The sequence below is a fragment of the Electrona antarctica genome, assembly GCF_951216825.1.
Source record: "Electrona antarctica genome assembly, chromosome: 24".
In the NCBI taxonomy this organism is placed as follows: domain Eukaryota; kingdom Metazoa; phylum Chordata; class Actinopteri; order Myctophiformes; family Myctophidae; genus Electrona; species Electrona antarctica.
Window position 1 is genome coordinate 27226388 of NC_136803.1, and position 18763 is coordinate 27245150.

Genomic DNA, 18763 nt, shown 5'->3' on the forward strand with positions numbered 1-18763 from the left:
ATAATAGGTCCTCACTAATAATCATGAAAAAATGGCGCAATTGTTTTCTACTCAGTCTGTGTCTCATAGGAGGGCAGTGGGCAGTTCAGAAACCGTCTTCCAGTGACATCATCGATGGGGAATACAAGCTAATAGAAACTGCAGGCTTTCTAGTCCTGAAAAGTTGCAATGCGAAAATGGAAACCATCGTTCTCACGATAATGGAAATCTAAACATTTTTGTAAAAAGATCTTGTTTAAAAAATAATCTGCCTAATGATGATGTCACTGGAAGACGGTTTCTAAACTGCCCACAGCCCTCCTATGAGACACAGACTGAGTAGAAAAAGATCGTGCCATTTTATCATGATTATTAGTGAGGACCTATTATATGAAGATAGGTTGAAAAGTGGTGATGGCAATTAAAATGTCATGGCCGTGACAGCCCTAAGTGGGAGGAGTATGGATGTTTGGGGTGGAGTGTAGCCAGGTAGGGATGGGAAGGGCTGAGGGGACACTGGCAGTGAGTGAACGCTAGAGGTCAGAGTGTAGAACCTGAAAGTCAACTGGGAGCCACATGCAGCCCTCACCTTCACTTAATGTGGCCTGCATGTGTTAATATCAGAATACTGATATGTTGTATTGTATTGTATTGTATATATGTATTGATTTCAGCTGTTATAATTCCAAACATGCAAACATTACCGGCTTTAATTATTACTTCAGTCTAAATTAGTAGCTTAATGAGTATTATTCTTTTTTTTTTTTTATGTCCAATGTATTTGTATTTAGTTCATAAACTAAACTCGGACAACTTGGACACTCAGGCATGAAGGAAGCATGAGTTCAAGTCCGTTGCTCTCCCCATGTCCCCCATATATGGGGACTAGGTTGGCGGAGGGTGTGTAGAGCCGAGGATCACATTAGATAATTGACACAGGGGTGAAAATGGGTTACAAAATCGTGGGATAAAAATAAAAAAAAAAGGAAAGCAGGATGTCCTGTTCCGATTACAAAAAGGATACCACCGTTTTGCTCTAAATGAGCAAAAAGATAAATGCATGCAAATGTTTTCATGGGCCAAAAAATGGAATGCCTGCCTGTTCCTCTGGTTGCTTGTAGGGAAAGTATAGTATGTGTACAAGACTTCATGGCTGTAGGTCAACTGTCAAACAGGGCATGAGAGATGTAGCCTGGCTGACTCAAATCACACTGTCGTGTGGTATTTGAGTCTGGAGATGCTGTGTATGGATCTTGTTTCCCGGGGGGCAGGTTCAAACATTTTCTCTTTGACGCAATTGGTCAGAGCTACTGTCAGTCAAAGGTCTCAAGCATTGAACGTCACACTGTACCAAAGCCCGCCCATATTGCATACCGTGTCCCGATTGGCCACACCAGTTCTCTGGTGTAGGAAATGGGCGTACAATTGAGCCTCTCCAGACCGTAATCCGCCGGCAGGCAATTTCTTTTTTTGCCAACGGCTGATTCGGTCTGGCTTATTAGCCAGGCTATGTTTGAAGCTCAACGTTGTCAACCTCTTGCTAGTAAGTAGACAGTGACCCCCTTTAGCCAATCAGAGTAAGATTATTTTTTTGTAAATTGTAAGAAACGCCTAAAGGAAAACTTTGATCATCTGACCAGAACTCGGGCTTAGACCTTCCATTCCTTATTCTTACATTGTGCCGTCAGCTCTATGCCTATCATAATTCACAAAACTCATGAAAAAAACCGAAACAAATATTAAACTCTGTCTTATTAGGGCAATACTAACGATACCTGTAGTAGCCTACTTGCTTGAACCAAATGGTTGGGAATGGCTACCTACTTCTATGCGAGTGCCTTTGCTGTGTTACTGGTAACACAAGCACACAAGGGAGTATCTATAGTAGCCTACAGATATATATGGCCCAGTTTAGATGTCCCTGTTTTATTCAATTTGGGGGAAGTAGGCTAAGTTGAGACATTTCCGCGGCGGTGACATTGGTGCTAACTCTGGAGAATTTACCAGAAATGGGGCAAATCACGGCTAGATAATTAACTTGTCTCTCTAGAGACGACCGCTGTTGCTATATTTAGATTGAAGCGTTTTGGAAAAGCTAAGGATGGAAATTAAGAACAAAAGGAAAGAACAAAAAGTGATAAAGGAAAATAAATACATAAATAGAGAAAATGCAGTAAAAATGCAAAAGACAGGGTACATTTTAGAGACCTGCCCTGTGTGTGATAGCTGACTACTAAGGATATCACAGTTTGATGTCCAACATTTGTCAAATAGATCAATTTATTTTGCTTTACATTTATGTTATATTTGGTCATAGTGGACCAGCAGCACAACACAAATTGTGTACAGATAACTTGCAAATCATAACAAAATGAAAACCTTTATGCATTGCACATAGGCAAAAAAAATACCCCTACATTTAAACTGTAATCTGTTACTTGAGCCACCACTAGCCCACAATAACTCATATAAACTTAATGAAACGTGTAGGCACACGAAGCGCAACTTTTCCGTTCAGAAAATAAAGTCAAATAGAGGGACCTCTCTGCGCGCAGCGTGCAGGTTTCCTACCTGGAAGATGGGCGCTTGGATGCCCTCGCCAATCTTGTTCCGTATGTAGATATGTCGAGACATCTCGGCCAGGACATCGGTCCAAAGGGGTGGTGGTTGCGGCCCCGGCCCAGCCCCAGCCCCGTGGAAGTGTGGTGGTGGGTTCTGAACTGCTTGCTCCAGCTTCAATCACCTGAAACGTCCGCAGGACCGAACATGAGTGGAGCGCGCACACACAGTGGGGAGGCAGCTCTTCTCTCAACTGGTTACCGGCTGGATGTGACGGGTGCGCACATCCCCCTGCGCACGTTTGCGCACGCCGCTCACAAACACGTGGCTCAATCTTAAGAGTATATAGGGCTCAATGGGAGGACTATTTTAGGCATGAGGCGCTCGTCCTGGCCTGGGCTCGTTCGCGTCGCAGTGAGTGACGAGTGAATCCTTACAGTATGATTCAATGAAATAGAATTATAGAAGTTGTCCGTTGGTCAACGGTAATAAGACGTCACGACATCACGTAATGTTTGTTACATGACAAATTCAAATTGTTGAGGGACATTTGCACGGCTCAACATTTGTCAATGGAAGCCTACTTTAAGTAGGCTACAGCTCTGTCCATAGCCTTACTGCTGCACTAAGGCTCTGCTATCAATATGATAGATGAACTGAATCTAAAGATTGAAAAGATGAATTGAATTATGCACTGTTTTTAGGCAGATTATGAAGCAATTTATTCTAGGATTGTATGTTCTGTTTCTATTCTCACCTGTCCTCCCTTTTTAATGCTGACCCTGGGAGCTGCGCTCCAAGATTTCCTATGCACTTGTGCAAATGGCAAATAAAGTCTATTCTACTCTACTTTCGCTTTTAAATCTCACATGGAACTCAGACCAGCCTCTCCTCTTTAGTGGAGAGGCTGACCTACTCACCAATACAAAGACGGGTTGTGTCATTAGAAAGCCTACTGTCCTTAGTGGACGCACTCTGAGCCCCCCACCACACGTATAAACGCTACTTTTTGGCCAGAATTTCCAGAAATGGATTTTTTTTCACCGGAGGAAAAATATTCTCTATGAGGCAATTCTCTGGGCAATATAGGTAGAGGGCGCATTGGAGTAACTAAAAGTATATTTTTCTTCAGTGGAAACAAAATCCCCTTTTGGCCAAAAAGTACCGTTTATACGCGTGGTGGGGGGCTCCGAGTGCTCCCATTAAGGAAAGTAGGCTTTCTAATGACACAACCCACCTTTGTTTTGGTGAGTTTTTATTTACACTAAAGAGGAGGCTGGTCTGAGTTCCATGTGAGATTTAAAAGCGAACTAGCAGAGCCTTACTGCAGGGCAGAATCATAGAAGCAGTAAGGCTATGGACCAGAGCTAAGTAGGCTAGTATTAAATAAATATAATATAACATACCCATAAGTAGGCATATACCTACAAACAACTGCTGGTTTTCTGGCTCATACACATTAGATTTACACAATATTGATAGACACGCTGATTAATTAATTGATAATTAATTGATTAATAATTAATTATCAATAATTAATTGATACTGATTAAACTAATACCGAACCACAGACACTAATTTAATCACAAAGCAAAGCAGGCACAATTTTAAGTAGAAGGTGATACTATACCATGAATTTGCATGGGATCGGTTACTAAAAACGGAGTTTGGACCCTCATCCCGTCACATCTTCAGTCCCCATCCACCTTGAGCAGAGCAGACAGACTAGTGCTTAATTAATCATTATCAAATCATTCCGCTGGCTTATTGAGACATCAACTGTTTTCATAGTTTCACTGTGGACCAGTGTTCCAGGTTCTCCCAGAATGCTCGCACATTTCACAAAGGTTCCACCACCAGATAGATACAGAGCAGGTATCATACCTGCTCTATCTGGTGGGGCAGTCTGTGGGAATCACTACAAAGATGGCAAGAGTTCTGTTTCATTTGATTGTCACGTTTTCAGTATTAAATTCCATTCCAAGTTATTTATGAAACTGTAGATTTTTTACTTTGTTTATATACAGCTATCAACTGTCTGCCAAGCATACGTTGTTCAAAGCAAGTTGCTGCAGGGCTCACTTCTAAAACGTAGACTGAGAACAGGTGCCATACTGCAATACATTTAGGCTCAAGCACTAGAAACTCTCAACACATTTATTCACATTATGGAAAAAAGGGTTGAGAACAAACATTGCATTGAATGAATACTTTGTTAGTCAGTAACAGCACAAGGTACAGGACTACACAGTTAGGCTTAAAGGATAACACAAAAAAGTCCTGAGGGCTTGTTTCCATTGTGGTCCTATGTAATAAAAGGTTTGGCCCTTTATTGCATAGATAAGAGTAACAAGTGTAAATTTGACAGGTGAAATTGAGCTACGAAGGGAAGACTACTTTTTGGTCTCCTTTGACAGGTTCTTTATGATCCCTTTCTTGGCCTGGAGGCGCTCCCCTCAGCGCTTGCAGGCCTCCTTTGTCTTGGTACGGCGAGCCTCGGCCTGGTCAGACAGGAGCATCTTGTGAGCCTTCAGTTTGTGTTCCATCAGGATACGCTTGTTCTTAAAGAAGTTACCCTTGGCCTTCAGGTACATGTGGTACATAAAAAGGCCAATTTTACAAAACCGTAGAAGAATGTAAACAAGCCCCCAGGACTTTTTGCGTTATCCTTTTAACAATCATTTAAATATCCTACCACTGTACGATTTTCAGCTGTTAAAAGTATTCAATCAATCGTCCAAATAACTATTGATAGCCGCCCCCAGCAGGCTCAACATTAAATAACCAAAAGATAATACAGATAACCAAACTTTTCTTAACACAAATCTTTAACACAAAGTAGCCACAGGCTCATACGAAATCTTATTCAAACGAAAACAAAATTAAATAAAGAAAACCAAAAAGAACAGCACACACTTCATGCATTAAAACACCCGCATGCAAGTTTTAAGACAAAATAAAAGTTAAAACATAAAAACGTAAAAAAAAACTGAAAGAAACTCTTGTGGCGATCTATTCCCACTCATCATCTCCATTCTGGGCAGCGGCTTGTGGCTGGCTGTCAGTGGGGAAAGCTCCCCCCTGAGGGTAAATAACAGAAGCCATGTTAGAACATTGTCAAACATGTCCCCACAGAGGAAAAGCTCAAGTTTGCTTTGTTTCACTTTGCCATGTAGTATTTGGGCCACGTGTGCATGACATCTGCAAATGTATATACTCTGTGTGTGCTTAACCCATTTTGGACTGAGGTCGATAAAAAAAAGGCTAATAAAAATATTATTCTGAAAAACCCTCTGTTTGTCAGTGGTGCTCAACCTTTTTCATGTCAAGGACCCCCAGAATTATATCTATTGGGGCACGGACCCCAATCTCAAAATATGTAGTTCCAGGGACCCCCCAGAAGCAAATATGTTCACTCTGAAATATATATATATATATATATATATATATATATAGCGATTTGTGCCACATTTTTAGCGCGCCACTCTGTGGCACGCTATGAGCTTGTAGATATGCTATTTTTCAATAGCTAAATTATAACATGTTTAAAACACCAAAAGGGGTTCCCGTCCAGAATGGGTTAATAAAACCCAGAACATGTCATCTTGTTCGGACCTTGTTCTTGCTTACAGATGGGTAATTAATTGAATGGTGAGCCACGACCTCACTAGAACCTAAAGGTCACATCGAGTGTTTACTTTAATTCATGACAATTACCTTCCTAGAGTCTGTGGAAGCAAAGGTCCGTCCTGAGCTGAAGGATGAAGAACCAGTGGCGCTCATCGCTGAATCCTCAAGCCATTTAGGCACCTCCTGCTGAGCCTGTAAATCACAGTCAAACCAATAGGAACCATTAGGGCTGGACATGGTGCTTTCTAAAGCATTCGGAGTGGTGTGCAGAGTAGTCAGATCACCTACACTAGAGAGAATTTTAACCAGGGAGCGAGCCATTTGGTTGTCGTTGTCACGATCGTAGAAGGAAATGGCCTTGCCAGTGTTGCCACAACGACCGGTCCTCCCGATGCGGTGGACGTATTCGTCAATGGCTTTGGGGAGGTCAAAGTTGACCACGTGCTGCACATCGGGTATGTCCAGACCTCTTGCAGCCACAGAGGTAGCCACCAGGACGGGGCATTTTCCAGAGCGGAAGTCGTGTAGCGCCTGCTCTCGCTCACGCTGCTCACGGTCGCTGTCAAGAGACAATAAAGTTCAAATGCTGCTCCATTTGAACGCATTCTGGCTATAAAACCTTTTTTTTTAACAAGCTCCTACTTACCCATGTATACTAGTAGTAGCAACCTTCTCCTGACAAAGGAACGTTGCAATGAAATCAGCTTGTCTCTTTGTCTCCACGAACACCATCGTACGCTCAGATCCTGCATGAAACAAAACAAAAACTTGAAACAATTGTCGTTTCTTTTTCAAGCCCGTTCAGGTTGTTAATAGCAGAGACTTGGAGGTAGTGAGGTTGGAGACGTTACCAGTGGTCTTTAGGACGTCAAGAAGTTGATCTCTCTTGTTGAACTTGGTGACCTCAATCAACTTCTGCTCCACATCACTGCAGGCTCCGCCCACCACACCCACAGCCAGGAACAAGTAGTCAGTCTTGAGGAACTCGGAGGCCAGCCTGTAAAAAACATCAGCATGCAGAGAAATGGATCAGTATTGAGGAGTTTCACATAAAGATAACCTATAGAAGATACATAACGCAGTGTACCTTTGGATGTCCTCAGGGAAGGTGGCGCTGAACATCAGGGTCTGACGATCCTCTTTTGATGGTAAACCAGGAGAGCCCACCAACTTGCGCATGTCAGGCTCAAAGCCCATGTCCAACATCCTGTCTGCTTCATCCAATACCAGGTAACGCACCTTACTGAGACCCACCTTGAAGGAACATCATTATAGCAAGAATAAACGTATGAAATCCATCTCTTTAACAGTCAGTAGAAATAAAATGCAATGCATCTCAACAGATCCAAGTCTTGAACTAAGAAACTGGAAAGGTTCACTACCATCAAAACTGAATTACTGGTTAGACCTTAATTACCTTTCCTCTTTGAATCATATCCAACAGCCTTCCTGGAGTCCCGCACAACACGTTGCATCCCCTGCAGATGTCTCTGATTTGGTGTCCAGTACTGATGCCACCATACACCACAACAGGACGCACACATGTCCTACACAGGTCAGATGGAAAAGAAAATGCGTCTATTAATGTACTATGGCGTGTTTCATTGGCCTCTGGCCAGTGTGCACTTTTACAGACTCAAATTATTACTTTCCCTGTGCTACTACACTAATGGGTCTGACAGCTGTATGATCTAAAGTGATAAGATATATACCGGTATGTCACTTCCACTTAATAGTAGTTAGAAACACTAAGGACTGCCTACGTGACACTTAATAGTAGTTAGAAACACTAAGGACTGCCTACGTGCCAAAAAACATCAATTTTTCTTGTTAGACTGCTGCTGATGTCCATTAAACAGGACGGGAACCTCTTTGTGTTTTAAGCATTTTATAGTACTTTAGCTATTGAAAAATAGCAGATCTACAAGCTCATCGCACAGCACTGTTTTTTTTTTATTGTGAAAATGTGGCGCAACTCAATTCTTTGCTTCTGGGGGGCCCCTGGAACAACATATTTTTAGATGGGAGTCCTCATCTCCTCGGCCAAATACAGATAATTCTGGGGGTCCTTGACATTAAAGAAGTTGAGCACCACTGACATTGAAAAAATGTTTTCAGAAAACCGGTAGGATTTAGAATCGGCTTCAGGTCTAAATGGGTTAAAAGACTCCTGAAACTTAACAGAGCATGCAGATAATACTTTTCTATCCAACTATTTTGACGATACACACCCATGGGCGAACTTCCTGGCCTCCATGTAGATCTGATTGATCAGTTCTCTGGTTGGGGCAACGATCACGACCTCAGGTTCCTGCAGCTCACTGAACTGACTAGCTGCCACTCCGTCTGCCATCAGCTTCTGGAGCATTGGCAGCAGGAAGGCAGCCTGTAGGGAGGAAAACACATTACAAACAGAAAACTTGAGCTCACCTCCATTTCTGGATCTCGACTAGTCACGCATAGCCAGACCACCACATTGCACACTTCCCGAAGGGTACAGTAGAGCCTGGAACTATATTTAAAATCTCTTTAAATTTTATAATTACCATTTCTGATAAGCAGCAATCACGCTTCTATTATTTTGATTTATATTAGGACACATTTGGAAGCAGGTATGTTCAATCCCTAAAATGGACAATGTGCCCCGTCCTCAATCATTCCAGATAACAGCAAGCTGAATCTCACCGTTTTGCCTGATCCAGTCTGGGCACAGGCCATGAGGTCTCTGCCCGCAGCGATAATAGGGATGCCATGCTTCTGCACTGGAGTTGGCTTCACATAGCCGGATTTACTCACGTTCCTTTTCAGGGACTCGCAGAATTGTGCCTCCTCGAAACTCTGAAGATTAAGACAAACACTGTTTCATTGCAGTCTGAAGAAAAACTAAAACCCATAACTTATTAAACAGATTGTGTAGACGCTGCCAACATATCCATACCATGATGGCCTTAGGTGGGTTGCTGCCACTAACATCCACCATGATCTGATCATACTTGTCAAAGTTAATGCCAGATTCGTAGTGGGAAAAAATTGATTCTTCATCCTCAGGGAGGGGTTCAGGAACATAGGTCACCGGCTTTCCTATGGAAAGGGACAAGGTTTAGTTAGAATGACTTTTGAACATAGGTCACCCTTGGTCCTGGGGAAGAGGTTAGACTGATTTTAAACAAAGGCATAGTAGAAAAGACAAGTTTTCAGTGTGTTCACAATAGACGCATTTACTTACTCTCTTCACCTCCTTCTTCCGTGTCTCCTCTTGGACCTGTAATGGAAACGCATTCACACAATTAAATATCTGCAGCATGTTTCCCCTAAGCCCCAACTCCCAAGCTGACCAACTCAAACATGGAACCTAATTCACACCAATATTACCTTTATTGAAGACTTCTTCATCTTTTCCACGGTATCCTGCAGTGTCACAAAAGGACGATCAGTTGACATTCACTCATTAACATGATTCAATATTTCGCTTTATAGTTATGGCTCATTTACCTCCTCCAGAACCTTCTGTTCCATCTTCTGTTCCACCTTAAAAAGAGTCATTCAAGTGTCATTACACTTACACCACATAACTGTTAATTCCTCAAATTGTTCAGGAATACATATATTACTTTTCACTCAAAATATACATTTGAAAGATTACAACTACATTCAGGTTTTACTATAAAAGGAATAATATTGATTTGAGACAAAAATGGTGCAAATAGAGATGACAGTTAGCAAACGGCATACTTGTTGTAGGCACAATTCACCATGGTAAATGTACAGAAATCTTTGTGGTATGCTAAATGTGTATTTTGATTATCTGTGTTCGTCTCGTTCCATTTTAACCTTTTGGAATGCTAAAATCTTGTTGTGGAGTTTTCCAGAAGAATCAGTTTAACAACCTTTAGAATTTCTAAGCACATTAGGAGAGGATTCAAATTGGTGTTTAGATTACCACTACGGAAGCCTCCTCCTCCTCTTCCTCCGCGACCACCTCCAAAGCCTGAGGAGAATTTTATTTTTAAATATCTTTACAAAAATACATTTCTGTATGGAAAATGTGCTGAATCACATTCATAGTCAAACAACTAGAGGAAAAACACCATTACAGAGTCAAAATTACTACAGTTAACCTAGTTTAAACGTCCTCTCCCCCACCATTACCTTCTCTGGATCCTCCATCATCTCCATCACTCCTACCTCCTCTGCTGCCCCCTGTGAGGTGACAATATTACTGTGGACTGCAAGAACCACTGATTTTGTCTTGTTTTTACATGGATTTCATTAAAAAGCTGCTTCAGTGTGAACTACATCCCATCTCACCTCTGCCTCCTCGCCCTCTGAAGCTTTGCTCTCCTCCACTGTTCCAGCTGCTGCCGCCTCCTCCTCCTCCTCCTCCTCCTCCTCCTCCTCCTCCTCCTCCTCCACTGTTCCAGCTGCTGCCTGCTTCATCTAAACAAAATACACAACTCAGATATATAATTAATGTAATCACTAGTGCGAACAGTCTACTCCCATCCCAACAAGCAAAAACACTGGTACGTACCATTACCGTTCTCATCAGCTCCTGCAAAAGAAAAGTAAAACGGTTTAACAATAGTGTGTCATGGGACAATGGTAATGTCACATGGGGCTTCATGATATTGGGAAATGTAGCAATCTCGAGTTCGATCACTACATTGGCGCAATCCTCAATTTGATTATATTTTTTGCACATAGAACAAAATATAAAGTATTGGTGTGTATAAGGGTAATGATTTTGAGTAGCTATGATGTTGCTGAACTCATATGCTCGATTTGTTACCAGATTATTGGCAAATTAAATGGATCCTTAAAAGTAATACTGTATCGTTAGTGTGCAACCCAAATGTATTTTTACCATTCTTAAATCCTCCTCCTCGTCCACCGCGACCTCTTCCTCCACGACCTGTAGAAAACACCAAGGGTGGGGAATTACCAAGGGTGCCTGAGCCCTCCAGCACCCACTAAGTCAAACTACCAAGGGTGCCTGGGCCCTCCAGCACCCACTAAGTCAAACTACCAAGGGTGCCTGAGCCCTCCAGCACCCACTAAGTCAAACTACCAAGGGTGCCTGAGCACTCCAGCACCCACTAAGTCAAACTACCAAGGGTGCCTGAGCACTCACTAAGTCAAATTACCACGGGTGCCTGAGCCCTCCAGCACCCACTAAGCACTAAGTCAGCACCCCTGAATCAGATCCATCAGCACAATGCAGTGACAGGAGATTAATCGGCATCAGCCGATTTTAGTTGTTTTTAGATTAATCGGCATCAGTTCGATTAATCTATCAGTCTTTACAGATAAACAAGCCCAAAGTAACAGCTTGAACAGATCTACAAGCTCACACTAATAAATATAATGGTATTTAAGTTAAAACTGACTTGCCTAAGACTGCAGTGCAGACACCCTGTTACATGTATTTTTCAGAATGGACAAAATCATTATCATTTTTCAATACAGATCATATCGACATCGGCACATCCCTAGCACAATGTGTTCCTTCTGTCTGAGAATTTCTTACTTATCACTCTTACAGTACTGTGCTTTTCAGTACCCTGGTGTTGTCTGCTGCATGCCAATTTGTGGGAATTTGCCCATTAGGACATTGAGTACGTCAACTGTTTTCACAATTTGGGAACAACATTTGCATTTACCATAGCGTCAACCACCTGATGTCCCTCTAGCAAAGTTAAACTTGAGCCCATTCAGATATCTTGCAACTAAATATCAAGGAGGAATCACATTTCCATTCACAAACACTTACCCCTTCTGTCACCTCCTCCAAATCCTCCATCATCTTTCCAGGAGCTTCCTGGATACAAAAATAAATCCATTCCATCAACCATATGAACAGTCAAGTGGTAAAATGTTACCCCTACTGTTTACATACATGAGGGTATTCCATCATTCATATTCTACTTTATGACTAGTTTAACAGTACAATCATGGGAGTTAATCAAACCCTGAGTACACTACATTAGAACTATGTCATTAGTTCATTGAACAGTCAGGATTTTGCTGTGTGTAGCTGGGGTGCATATTTAGTTTAAACTAAGTACTGCACCCGTGTAGCTGCTATGAGTAAACCCACCGCTGTCTGAAGCTTTGCTGAAGCCAGTGAATGTACTGGTGGTGGTGCTGGTTGCCTGTAAACATGGACACAATGAAACCTGTTGCTGACTTAAACAGAGTCTGAATGTTTCAATCAAGTCAGTTCGCTACATTTTAAGTTACCTCTTCCTCCCACTCGTCAGTCATGATTGTCAGCTGATTTGGAGAAATGAAAAATGAAGATGTATAGCCGGAATGAAGATGTATATAGCCTGCAATAAAATAAAACAGAAAACTATTTTAAGGGCATGCTCTTGGTTTGTTTGTTTAATAAATGCACGACATCACATCAAGGCAATTCAAGTGCTACTGTAGCGGCTACGGAAGGAAAGGGGCTACAGTGTAGCCACTTTCCTTTCGGGACCCTCGGCTAAGAAAGGGCCTGCTAGCTACTGCAACTGTTGTTCACCAATCACCATGGTCGACTCGACACCACACCTGACACCTCTATCATAATATGCAAAAGAGAAATAAGTTATGTACGGTCCCCAGACTCCCCACAGTTTTTAGAAAAGGTGCTGGAACAAATGAAGACAAAAAAGGTGAATGTCCGCACACATAAGTTTGCTCCCCGTCCTCTCTTTAGTTTAACCAAACAGCGTTTCGCCCGACTGGTGTGCATTTCTTTGTCAAACAAATGTTAATGCATAACATAAGTTTATAATTATCGTTCGTAGGCTAATGTTAATTATTGTAAACGCGTCGGTTGCGGCGGCCATTGTGTATTCCTCCGCGTGGTGCCGTGTCAACTACCATCAACCCGATAAAGACATAAAGTTGTAGTATAGCTGACTCATTTGTCAACTTCGTACTAATTAGCCCACTCTCGCGGATTATTACCGTATCTACATTAAAGTATTTCGACACCAAGTCATGCATATTTAGCATTATTATTAATACATATTCATCGTCTACTCATTCTTTGGCCGACCTTACCCTGTCGATGTTGCGCAGAAAAGGAAGGACTCCGGGATAATTGACGCACGTGTGTCGCTCATAGGGGGGGTGGGTGTATCACTGCGTAGCGTTGAGAGAGGAAATGACTGACAGGCTGATTGACCTGTAACAGGTAGCAGAGGGCTGTTGACCCGCCCTGCTACGCCCCGCCCCAGCCGCATGGTTGCACCTTGATTGGTTAGTTCGTCGCCAGGCAACAGGTGTTTTTTTGGTTTTGTTTTTTGTAATTTTTAAAGTCGTTTTCTTTTGTTCAGATTCAGAGGTAGGCTTACTTCAGTTTACATTTGTTTTTGTATATATTTATGTATTTATTTATTTTATTGAACTTGAAGGTCTTATCCACCAGAGAGCGCTACAACAACACCTTCAGCAGCACCAACTGTGATACTGGGATAACTGATTATTAAACTCAGATCTGCTATGTAGTGTTAGCTTGGAATAAAAACCTGCAAACACAGAACTTTGAGTTTATAATTTACACTCATTTTAATTAATTTAAACATTTGCATCTAATGAGAGCAGACCTAACTTGACAGCACCAAAGTGTGCAGACGTGATTCGGTGAAACCAAATTGTCTACAACAAAGCTCAACTATAGCAAAACAGGGGGGGGGGGGGGGACATATGGTTATATGCTATAGCCCCATCACCCATGGAGGTTTAAACAGATAGCGAACAATGAATCAATCACAATAAAAGGTCACAATATGACAAAATAAAGGATACAAAGTATTGCAACATAGCACAAATGCATAGATCATAACAGTGACAGCAAAACACATCAATTGCTGTCTGTCTTCAGTAACCCCGTCCAACACAAAGTCCCAAAAGTGCAGAGGCAGCACAAGACCTCCATGGTCATGATGAGCGCTCATCATGGGGTGGGAGTGGGATGGCTGTTTGTTTAATCATTTGGACAGATGTAAAAACAAAACAAAAACAAACAAAAAAAACTGTCAAATTGAACAATTTATACAATTTAGCAGACGCTCTTAATCCAGATTTAGGCCTAAAGTAAGCAAATAAAACATTTTAGCTGGATTCCCCCACAAGATGGCGGTATTACCAAGGATAATGACACAGTCTTTTAATAGTGGAGAAGGATCAAAGCAGCATTTTCAGTTTAGTAAGCCTAGAGTGATTGATTGATTGATTGATTGATTGATTGATTGATTGATTGATTGATTGGTTGATTGAAATATACATTAACAGTTTGCAGAATTACAGTACATTTCAAGCACAAACTCAATACAAATACTGTTAACTGTGAGTGGACGACCCAATTAAGCATTACACTTGTTTACAAGAGGGTCCACCTTGTTCAATTCATCAAAACATTTAGAGACGTACAAATAGACACTTTATAGTCAAAGAACAGAACAGGAATTCATCATAAAGGAGGTAAAAAGGGAAAAGAAACATATACAGTGAGGGGAAAAAGGGGTGGGCGGTGGGGGGGGATTCACATTTTACGGGGGCCAGTTTTGTACAGTTTCGTACAGTGCAGTATAGTATCAGAGATATGAAGTTACCTCATATATACAGAGTACATTTTCTTACTGTATTGAATTTCCTATTCAATAATACTTTATTTTTGAGTGGTGCAACCACTCCCTTACGGAGCTATGTGTGTGGATGGGTGGCTGGCTGGCTGGCTGGGTGCGTCTGAGCACGAAAACAGCATGGTTGTTTTTCACCACCTAACAACCTAACACACACACAAACACACACGCACAACTGTATATATGGTGATTTTGGGTGTACCAGTACAGTACAGTACAGTACAGTACAGTACAGTACAGTACAGTACAGTACAGTACAGTAGAGGGACCCCCACATGGTAACTCTGTCATTTCTCAACCAGTTCGGACGCGGGGCGGCTCGCCGGAATCGGGCCGGCACCCTGGGTGCGTTCCTGTGGGTCCGGAACCCCCCCCCCCCCCCCCCCACCCGGGGACCTCCACACGGAGTTGCACCACTCACTTCACACAGGTGTGATTTTTTTAATTTTGGGAAGTAGGCAATCATTTAGGTGATTAGTAGTAGTATTATCCACTATCCAGCCAGTGCACTGGCCTCTAACTTCTGAGCTGGTCTGCTGACTCTGCTCAGTGCTCAGTGGCTACCCACAGCTCCTAATGAGGGTTTAAACGCAGAGGATTAATTTATCCACAGGGACCAATACAGAATAACGTAGTTCTTCTACAATGTAGTGATCATCTATTAGATGTCTTCCTTAATTGATCCATTCAACGGGAAGCAGTCTGGAGAAAAAAACGTGAAGTGAGAGTCCCATGTTCAGCTGAACCACTTACACACATTTCCCATCCATTCAGCCCCCCACCCCCCACCTCCACTATACCACTCCAATACTGACCGCAGGTTCCTCAAAAATATGTGAACTGAATACAAACCCTCTCAGAGAGCGAGAGAGAAAATGCTCCTCAAAGTCGTCGTGACGCTCTGCAGTTCCTTGCAGAATTACAACAGACAGCCCGAGGAGACGTCCAGGTCCTATTTGTGTCAAGTCTCAGTGGTGATGGAATGTGTTGCCTGTTTATTCACAATGATGCCCATTAATCCTCACTGGCAGTGCAGCCAGGTGAACGGCACTGCAAGAGCGGGGTAACAAGACAACTCACCCCTTTTGCCTCTTTTGGTGAGTTGTCCGGACAACTCACCCCGAACGTCCGGACAACTCACCAGGGGTGAGATGTCTTCACTTTCGGGGGTGAGATGTCTTCACTTTCGGCCACTTTCGGGGTGAGTTGTCTGACTGAATATGTAGCCTTTTACTGAATATTGCACAATAATACTTTAGCCATATCATCATCGTTGTTGGGGGGGGGGGGGGGGGGGTCAATATTGCTTTGCTATTCAGATGTAATTCAGTCAGTATAAGTAGGCCTATTAGAACTGTGATTGATTGATCATGCAGAAAGTGAAGACAACTCACCGGGGTGAGTTGTCCAGTATTCAAGAGCGGCATGCCAGCTAGGCCAGCCGAGCCAGCCTGCATTGAACGAATTCACACTCTGTAATAGGTAGGAATGCTGGAGGATCTAATTGACTCGAATGGAGTTTTGTGCTTGCGAGTATTTACATGAGCAGAAAAGCTAGTTGACCTTGATCAACTCTGAGGCAGACTCTTTTAATGTGTTTTTCTAGCGAATTCTCTGCAGGCTTACTTAGTCCCACTCACTCCCCCCCATATATATTTAATGTTATTTGTTCTAAAGAACTTTCTTTCTCTGAGCAAGCACAGGAAATTCCGTTCATTTCAAGTAGCTCAGACAGAAAAAGAATAAAAAAGAAACTGTGCCTTGCTGAAAACTCACCTCCCTCTTTCTTGAGAGGTTGGGAAAAGCTCAAAATAAAATAAAAAAAAGACTGCAATTTTCAGCCGAGGCTTCAATTCACCTCCCCTGCTGGACGAAAATACCAGAGCGCACTTTGTAGGTGATTAGACTTTGGACTTAGCAGTAGAGCTATACCCACCCTAGCCACCCGCCCCCAATCCAACTCCTAACTTCAACTTTCTCCTTTCTTTCACCTGAGTGATGGAGGAACTTGGAAGTAAATGGAAGGCTTTCCAAGTACAAGCTGTACTTCCTCTGTTGCGTCCAGTATCTGAACCCTAGCTCAGAATAGAGAGGTTTCCTAACCTGTCATTAAGGAGTCTCTTGGACGAGCTAAACACACTGAGGTCCCATGGCACGGATTCCACTTATAGAACCATTTCGACAAAAAAGTTCAAAGTGAGGCTGTAGGACTTTAAAAAAGTCTAAAGTGGCGATATCCAAAGTGATGGCGATGAATGTAACCTTGCAGGCACCAACCTGCTCACCGGGAGTTAGTCTTGCTCAAAGACAAGTCACTCAAACTTCCGGTTCCAAGGCGGCCGCTCTACTTCCTGAGGTACTTTATATTGGAGCACTCACTCAAATTAAAGTTCTCTTTCTCTCTCTCTCTCTCTCCCCTCTCTCTCTCTCTCTCTCTCTCTCTCTCTCTCTCTCTCTCTCTCTCTCTCTCTCTCTCTCTCTCTCTCTCCCCCCCTTCTCTCTCTCCAGCCTTCATCCTATACTCCTCCCGCCCAACACTCCCTGCTGACAGGTGCTGCCCCAGCCCGTAGGAATACATGCAGTGACATATATCACCCTCCCCGCCGGCTTCCCTCCACTGAACACGGGTCAGTTGTGTTGGTGTAAACGCCAGACAAAGCCAGATGCACCACAGTGGATTTGAACCCACACAGCCTCCGTGGCGGGAGGTGGGCAGGGACTTTACCACAGTTAGCACCACCCAAGCCAAAATGAAGACACTATGACATAGCGAGAGTGGTTAGAAGTGCACCCTTTTGTACTTATTTATAGCACTATAATCCTAGTACTGAAAATATTCTGTATAGTACATTTTGTCAGTCCTGGGTCAAACATTTCCAAATAGTTATTAATCAATTATCTGCCTGCAACAAAGCGTGGCAGTGTGTTGCGACAGGCCTCACGGATTCAAAGATTTTCATGGAACTTGTAGACAATAATCGGTAGGTAATCAGACAGGTCACTTTCAGTTTGAGAAGGTCAAGGTCACAGTCAAGGTCAACATCGATAATGGATGGTTGGATTTCCCGGAAACTTGGTATAGGAATGATCAGCATTCAGCATGCTGACCCGAAGATATGATTAACTTTCGGTTTGATAAGGTTGAGGTCACACACACACACAGAGAGAGAGAGAGAGAGAGAGAGAGAGAGAGAGAGAGAGAGAGAGAGAGAGAGAGAGAGAGACATAGAACAAAAGATATGTATGTGGCAGGCATACTTCTCTTTCTACTGTGCAATGAAATAGAAGCATAGATGCCTGACATAAAGACATTAAAAAAAAGAAGCTCCTACTGGTTTCAATATATCACTCTTTCTTCTCTTATGGCCTTAGGGTCACCAGTGTGATTAATCTGGAGGTGTGATGACACGGTGTAAAAAGTCACACTCACTTAACCCATTTTGGGCGGGAACCCCTTTTGGTGTTTTAAGCATTTAGTTACACTTTAGCTATTGGAAAATAGCAGATCTACAAGCTCATAGCGCGGCACCGAGTGCCGCGCTACGAGCTTGTAGGTCTGCTATTTTTTTTTATCCTGAAAATGTGGTGCAAATCTTTGAATATAGATTATTTCAGAGCGAAACCTTTTTAACTCAAATCTTTGCTTCTGGGGAGTCGCTGGAACAACATATTTTTAGATGGGGGTCGGCGGCCTATTTCATAAAATTTCTGGGGTCCTTGACATGAAATAATTTGAGAACCACTGACATAGAAACATAGGTTTTTCAAAAACCTGTCATTTGTAGAATCGTCCTCATGTCTACAGTCTAAATGGCTTAAACAAGCAGCCCTGTCTGGTTCCCTCTGGCCATCATTAAAAGCTGCCTGTCAGAGGTGGTCGTCAAGGTGCAGAGAGCTAACCCAGACTAGTATGCCCTTAATGAGCGGAACAAAGGGACACCTTTGTGATTGATTCACAC

General features: G+C 42.6%; 2 protein-coding genes across 2 annotated transcripts in view; both read right to left on the bottom strand.

The window, feature by feature from the left end:
* The window catches only part of LOC306916977 (voltage-dependent L-type calcium channel subunit beta-4-like), a gene marked incomplete at both ends in the record, with an annotated part of 45470 nt that extends 42857 nt beyond the window's left edge, over window positions 1-2613 (bottom strand). Inside the window, one exon of the mRNA XM_079495084.1 lies at window positions 2551-2613. Within this exon, the coding sequence (XP_079351210.1) occupies window positions 2551-2613 (63 nt within the window). The remainder of the gene's footprint in view (window positions 1-2550) is intronic.
* Window positions 2614-4675: 2062 nt separating this feature from the next.
* Window positions 4676-12991, bottom strand: LOC306917444 (putative ATP-dependent RNA helicase DDX4). The gene is made up of 22 exons (XM_079495670.1): window positions 12842-12991; window positions 12409-12497; window positions 12266-12320; window positions 11939-11986; window positions 11033-11080; window positions 10700-10720; window positions 10477-10605; window positions 10318-10368; window positions 10109-10156; window positions 9661-9696; window positions 9541-9576; window positions 9395-9430; window positions 9107-9249; window positions 8854-9006; window positions 8400-8554; window positions 7586-7715; window positions 7256-7422; window positions 7020-7165; window positions 6815-6914; window positions 6457-6727; window positions 6256-6360; window positions 4676-5619 (listed from the first exon to the last, which is right to left on the bottom strand). Exons 1-22 carry the CDS (start codon window positions 12843-12845, stop codon window positions 5551-5553), a joined length of 2040 nt encoding a protein of 679 aa, XP_079351796.1. The 5' UTR covers window positions 12846-12991; the 3' UTR covers window positions 4676-5550.
* Window positions 12992-18763: the final 5772 nt, after the last annotated feature.